General features: G+C 43.8%; 1 protein-coding gene across 4 annotated transcripts in view; it reads right to left on the bottom strand.

Annotated features, from left to right (window-relative positions):
• Positions 1-6705: 6705 nt before the first annotated feature.
• Positions 6706-7415, bottom strand: part of ebf1 (EBF transcription factor 1) — a 481808-nt gene continuing 481098 nt past the window's right edge. For 3 of the 4 annotated variants that reach the window (XM_033029979.1, XM_033029980.1, XM_033029982.1), the window contains one exon: positions 6706-6994. In XM_033029979.1, the coding sequence (XP_032885870.1) occupies positions 6963-6994 (32 nt within the window). In that variant the 3' untranslated portion in view covers positions 6706-6962. Of the gene's footprint in view, positions 7004-7415 lie in introns of all 4 variants that reach the window. The other variant, XM_033029981.1, reaches the window with a different exon arrangement.

The raw sequence follows: 7415 nt of genomic DNA on the forward strand, positions 1-7415 counted from the left end.
TTCACTCCTCAGTCACACTCGGTGGTGGTAAGCTACTTCTGTAGCCACAGCTGCCCTGGGGCAGACTGACGGAAGCGTGGCTGCCAATCTGCGCCTACGGCCCCTCCGACCACCACCAATCACTCACACACATTCACACACATTCACACACAGGCAAAGGTGGGTGAAGTGTCTTGCCCAAGGACACAACGACAGTATGCACTCCAAGCGGGATTCGAACCGGCTACCTTCCGTGTTTAATAATAATAATAATGGATGGGATTTATATAGCGCCTTTCTAATACTCAAGGCGCTTTACATCGCATTATTCATTCACTCCTCAGTCACACTCGGTGGTGGTAAGCTACTTCTGTAGCCACAGCTGCCCTGGGGCAGACTGACGGAAGCGTGGCTGCCAATCTGCGCCTACGGCCCCTCCGACCACCACCAATCACTCACACACATTCACACACATTCACACACAGGCAAAGGTGGGTGAAGTGTCTTGCCCAAGGACACAACGACAGTATGCACTCCAAGCGGGATTCGAACCGGCTACCTTCCGGTCACCAGCCGAACACTTAGCCCATTGTGCCATCTGTCGTCCCAATCCCGTGTTTGACCCATATCCCTCTAAATCTGTCCTATCCAGTGCTGTGAGAAGACTAAACACCATTAGTTTATCAGTCTGTGTGTTCTAAATGGCAAATATCCTCTAGATGATAACAACGTTCCTTCAGATTCCCTTTGCCCTCTGTCTCAACTTTAACCTGGCCATGGACATCTCCAATATGGGGAAATATAGTTTCTCACTATCCACTTTATCTACTCCTCTCACAATTAGGCACGCCTAACCCACATTTCCCACCATCTCCCACTGTCTCCAACCCCTCACCCCTCCAAACTTTCCATGATCAAGCATTCCATTCATGTGCCCCTCAATCCAATACCACAATCTCTCATTGTCACACTTTATACTTCCTTATCCCTGTGTCTCCCTCCCCCCTGTGTCTGAAGAAGGGTCTCGACCCGAAATGTCACCTATTCCTTCTCTCCAGAGATTCTGCCTGACCCGCTGAGTTACTCCAGCATTTTGTGTCTGTCTTCAGTGTAAACTAGCATCTGCAGTTCCCTCCTAACACACCACAATAACAATGGTCATCACAAGAGGATCCAAGGGTGTGATTTATTCAACAATGAGCCAACACTGCAGTATTTTTAAAACATCTCAAACAATCCTCGACATTTTTTGCATTGTTAATGGAACAGGTTCCACTTGTGCATCCGTCTCTCCCAGTATTCCACCACTACTGGCCCTGTACACCTGCAGCGAAGCCTCATGCAGAAGAACCCCCTCCCTAAGTCCCTTTTGCTTCCACATCTCCTTTCAGATCCACCTAAAAACCGCCCTTTTGACCCAGCCTTTTCCCTGTTTTCTTTGGCCCAGTGTCAATGAGCTGGCACGCGCTCAGTCTCAGTACCATAGGTGTGGAATTTTCCCTGTGTCAGAGGTGGTGCATTAAGTGTACCCCATTATAACCTTGATGTGGGACCAGAGCAATGTGAAATTAGAAATGAGATGTAGTTAGGTCTATGGACAATCAGGACCAGCTAACTCATGTTGGATAAAGTAAGCAAAAGTAGGCAATAGGTTTCTTGTTCATTTGGACCATTTACTGTTTCTTAATTTCAACGTCTCCATCACAGGAGATAGACAATCGACTGACATCTATTATAAACCTACTGACTGCCACAGCGATCTAGACTACACTTCTTCCCACCCTGCGTCCTGCAAAGACTCTATCCCCTGCTCATAATTCCTCCATCTACTCTGCATCTGCGCCCAAGATGAGGTGTTCCATACCAGGACATCCGAAATGTCCTCATTCCTTAGAGAATAAGGATTTCCCCTCTTCCATCATAGATGAGGGCCTCCCACGGGTCTCCTCGATCTCCGCTCTTGCTCCCCCTGCCCCCAGTCTCAACCGAGACAGAGTCCCCCTTTCCTCACCTTTCGCCCCATCAGCCGTTGCATACGGCACATAATCCTCCAACATTTTTGTCACCTCTAACGGGTCCCCACCACCAGCCACATGTTCCCATCTCCACCCCTTGCCACTTTCCACTGACCGTTCCCACTGCAACTCCCTGGTTAACTCATCCATTCCCACCCAAACCATCCCCCCATCCCCCCGGTACTTTCCCCTGCCTCCGCAGGAGATGCAACATCTGTCCCTATACCTCCTCCCTCGACTCCGTCCAAGGACTCTGACAATCGTTTCAGATGAGGCAGAGGTTCACTTGCATCTCCTCCAACCTCATCTACTATATCCGCTGTTCCAGTTGTGGACTCTTATTCATTGACGATACCAAACGTAGACTGGGCGATCGTTTCGTTGAAGTCCAAGTAGACCGACCTGATCTCCCGGTTGCTGAACACTTAATAATAATAATAATGGATGGGATTTATATAGCGCCTTTCTAATACTCAAGGCGCTTTACATCGCATTATTCATTCACTCCTCAGTCACACTCGGTGGTGGTAAGCTACTTCTGTAGCCACAGCTGCCCTGGGGCAGACTGATGGAAGCGTGGCTGCCAATCTGCGCCTATGGCCCCTCCGACCACCACCAATCACTCACACACATTCACACACATTCACACACAGACAAAGGTGGGTGAAGTCCCCCTCCCAGTCCCACTTGAACTCCCCCTCCCAGTCCCACACTGACCTTTCTGTCCTGGGCCTCCTCCATTGTCAGAGTGAGGCCAAACACAAATTGGAGGAACAGAACCTCGTATTTCGCTTGGGCAGCTTACAACCCAATGGTTTGAATATTGACTTTTCTAACTTCAAGTAACCCTTACCCTCTCCATCCCTCCCCATCCCAGTTCTACGACGTTTTTCTGTCCTCCTAATTAAATTTCACTGATTGTGTGCCTCTTTGTCAACTTCTCCTGTTTTCTATGCTTTTAAAGACTTAATAATTATGAATGCAGGAGTCATTCAACTCTTGTGCCATTCAGCTGGATCCCAGCTATGCTGTAGTCTAATCCCATTTACACATAATGAGGGCTCCTTAACCATAAAAACCTCTTTCTATCCCATGTTAAAGGCAATCGAGAAACGTGATAAAAATTGAAGCCAGATACCATGTTCACAGACAAGAAGTAACTTTAATTAAATATTATGCAAGTTGAAAAGTTTTTTACAGCTCAAATTTCTGCAAAAAATTTATAACAATCTCTACAGTAGTTTGTCTAACCATTTATCTGTACAGTGTGTCCAACAGTTCACATAAAAGAAGTGGAAGGCAATCAGTTTAAGTGAGACTACAGCTGATGTTGGCAACTGGGAGGTAATGCTTCACATTTCCAGCAGGAGATTTCCTTCCTGTGTCAGTGTTCAAGTCCTGAATCTATCATTGACTGCGTTGTGTAGAGTCCATCGCCAGCGTGCCGCCCGCTAGTTGATATCAGCACGCGGGGAACTAGTCAGCCGATGGGACTGAAGAGAAGATGGGACGAGGACTCAGGTCAAAAAACTGGCAAATCTATTCCGTATCCCAAGCATCAGCTTCTGTTTCTTCCTCACTCCTCCCTCAAGAAAACTCCTGACGTTTCTTCGCTATTTTGTTTTGCTTTTCACTCGCAAGTGAGATTCAAAATGTCCTTGTAAAGCCACTGAAATATTAAACTGGGAGCTTTGCAGCACTGACACATCATGTGTGGATTATATGGCAACAAAAAGAATTACATTTCTCAGGGTAACAAAACAACTAACATTGTGCTTTTTTTTTAAAGTATATGATTTCTCCTTCTTTTGGACAATTCAGGTACAGGATACAATGTTTTTTTTCTGAAATGAATATGCTTTGCATTGTTAAGGCATCCGAACTGCTGGTTTATAGATTTTGATTAATGTCAAAGTAAACAGATTGAGAGAGCGAGAGATAGAGAGAGCGAGAGAGAGCGGAAGTAAAAGAGAGAGAGAGAGAGAGAGAGAGAGAGAGAGAGAGAGAGAGAGAGGTGATAGATAGATAGATAGATAGATAGATAGATAGATAGATAGATAGAGAGATAGATAGATAGATAGATAGATAGATAGATAGACTAGATCTCTCTAGATAGAGAGAGATCGAGAGAGCATAGATCTCTCGCTATCTATATCTCTCTATATCTCTCTCTCTCTATATCTAGCTCTCTCTATACGCGCTTCTATCTTCTCTCTCGTCTTTTATCTCTATATCTCTCTCTCGCTCCTCGCTCTCTCGCTCGCTCGCTCTCTCGCTCTCTCTCTCGCTCGCTCTCTCTCTAGCTCTCTCGCTCGCTCGCGCCGCGCGGCTCGCTCTCTCGCTCGCTCGCTCTCCTGTCGTCGCTCTCGCCCCTGCCCGCGCGTCCGCGCGCGCGCCGCGCCGCGCTCTCGCGCTCGCGCGCTCGCGCGTCGCGCGCTCGCGCTCTCTCGCGCGCGCGCGCTCGCTCGCTCTCGCTCTCTCTCGCGCCGCGCTCTCTCTTTCTCCTCTCGCTCGCTCTCTCTCGCCTCTCTCATCTTCTCTCTCGCTCTCTCTCTCCTCGCTACATCTCGCTCGCTCGCTCTCTCGCCTCGAGAGAGAGATGAGAGAGAGAGAGAGAGAGAGAGAGCGAGAGCGAGAGAGAGAGAGAGAGGAGAGAGAGAGAGGAGAGAGAGAGTAGAGAGAGAGAGAGAGAGAGAGAGAGAGAGAGAGAGAGAGAGAGAGAGAGAGAGAGAGATACTAGCAGATGACATAAGAATGTATTTTCCAAAAGATATTTAAAATAATTTTTAGTCTTCCCTATATTAGTACAGTAACGAAGTGACCACCATCCAGTGTGGAGAAGGTACTCCATGCATACTATTACATTTAATTTCTAAACCTTTCTTAAACTGTGAAAAAACAAAATTTGCCACCTTAAATCTACAGAACTAAATGCTATTGAATAAGATGCTGCTTTTTTTGCCACACAATTTTTTAAAAATCTTGACAATTCAGTTCAACTGACAAAGAAATATAAAAATAGACAATGGCTTCTTTTTTGACTTGACCTTTGAAACAGAAAAGGGAAGCATGATTTAAACCAATACTTAGCACAATATCGACTCGATTGAAAAGAAAAAATGTAATATGATATATTATATATGGAAAACAAAAACTTTAAAATTACATTGAAACAACGTCTTACTTAGGTACAATTTTAAATGGCTTACTTTGTTGACACCCCCCATGTCTTACCATAATTACATGTTAAAATGAGTCAAGCGAATAAACAAATAGGGAAAAGAACACAGCCAAAACAAAGCAATGTACAAATTTCCAAAGATAAATACATTATTTATAAGCATATTTTACAAAACAAAATTCAAATGTCGTCTTTAAACTGATGCATGTTTAATTACGCAAGAATGTGCAAGCCAAATATAACGAATAGTAGTGGACTCCTTGCAGTAATAAAAATAGGGCGCAAAAAAAATAAGTTTATGCAATAAAATTCCTTGTTAATATTGAAAATTGCATTTAAGACATTGAAATGTATAAATATTTAAACAACAACTTTTGGCAAAGGAAAAAATTCACAAAAAATCTACAATATTTATAACTACATACAAACACAATACAGCGGAAAATTATTGGATAATGCATTATCAGAACTCTGATGGTTCTTCGATTAAGAGCATTCTCAATACCGTGCTAATAAAATTGTAATTTTCAACTAAAAAAAACTCCCCCTTTGTGTTTGTCCGCACACAGCACTGGTATTTAGCTTCCGTCTACATTTCCACCCCTGTAAATACAGCAGCTAAAACTATATTGCATTTTCCAAAGTACTTCACAATGTACAATCCCTTGTTGGTGAAGTGCTGGTTGTAAAATATGTTGTCGCGTCTCCTAGTCCTGATATATTTATTTTATCTTTTCAAAAGGAAACAAGGCAATTGGACCGGACAGTTTGGGCACTCGGCTGGGACTGCAGCAACTGGCTGGCACTGGGATTGGCAACACAATTAGGAAAGCACAAGAAGAGTCTCAGATGCCAGCTGGTGTTATTCCTCCACCCACCCCGACCCTTAAAAAGATGGATGTGAGTGAACAAAGCCGTTCTGCCCAGCCGTCACATCCTTTACAAAAGAACCAACGGCCCCGACCACATATCACAGCAGCCAACAGCTCTTCCTAAACGATTCCTGCTTTTGTTTGATTTCTGCACAGCCCGAACAAGCAGTTCATCACCTTAAACAGCATTATTAGCATCTGTAGGGCTGCCGCGTGTTGGTCCTATGTCTTGTTCTATTTTTTATTTGTCTATAATCTCAACCAGCCCATGAACACAGCATAGTCTCCCATTGAAACAGTTTTAGCACTGTGACAGTCGATGGTGAAACTGGATAGAGCAACATCCAGATTCAATCCAGTTACAGTTAAAAGCCACACTGTCAAATCTACAGGTTGGAACCAACTACCACACTCTAAACTCTCTACATTTCCCCATCTAATAATTATCACTACTCATTTCATCTCCCTTCACACACTTTTTTGTTTCTCTCAGTCAAATTTGATTCTCGTTATAAATTAACATCACATTCTTTTACAGAGTTCCTTCCAGATCCTTCTAATTCTAAAAGGCATTTGTTCTGTTAAAATGAATAAATTGGGTTTAAGCATTTGGAAAAAAGAGAACATTTGTCAACGTAGAACAAACCATTTTGCTTTGTTTTTGTCACTTGAATGTTGGGGATCTATGTAAATTGGTGCGTAAATTGTCACCGTGCTTTCAATTCATCAGAATTGGCAGGGTTGAAGGTTTAAAGAGTGTTGCTTGTGATTGTTTAACTCCACACAATCCCCCTCTAAAAGGCCTGAGTTAATAGTTCCATTCATCTGTGGGACTTGCATCTCATCTTCTCACGAAGCACGATATTCATTGCAATTGGCAGCACATGGATGCAGTCTTCAAGGCATGGGATCGATCTACATTGGAGGGACTATCATACCAGAGATAGCTGTAAAACATAAAAGAGGAAAGGACACTTTTATTGGAAAGAACAATATACAGATGAAAACAGAAGACAACTTATTCAGATTGATTCACAAGTGTTTTCTGTTTTTTTGTTTCTGTACCTCATAGAAACATAGAAACATAGAAAGTAGGTGCAGGAGTAGGCCATTCGGCCCTTCGAGCCTGCACCGCCATTCGATATGATCATGGCTGATCATCCAACTCAGTATCCCATACCTGCCTTCTCTCCATACCCCCTGATCCCTTTAGCCACAAGGGCCACATCTGACTACCACACCTAACTCATGCACTCTCTATTGATAGAATATTTGAAATACTATCATGTATAAAATCAAATGTATAAAATCATGAGAGGAATAGATCAGGTAAATGCACAGAATCTCTTGCCCAGAATATATAGGCTC

This window comes from Amblyraja radiata, chromosome 11 (assembly GCF_010909765.2).
Source record: "Amblyraja radiata isolate CabotCenter1 chromosome 11, sAmbRad1.1.pri, whole genome shotgun sequence".
Classification (NCBI taxonomy): Eukaryota; Metazoa; Chordata; class Chondrichthyes; order Rajiformes; family Rajidae; genus Amblyraja; species Amblyraja radiata.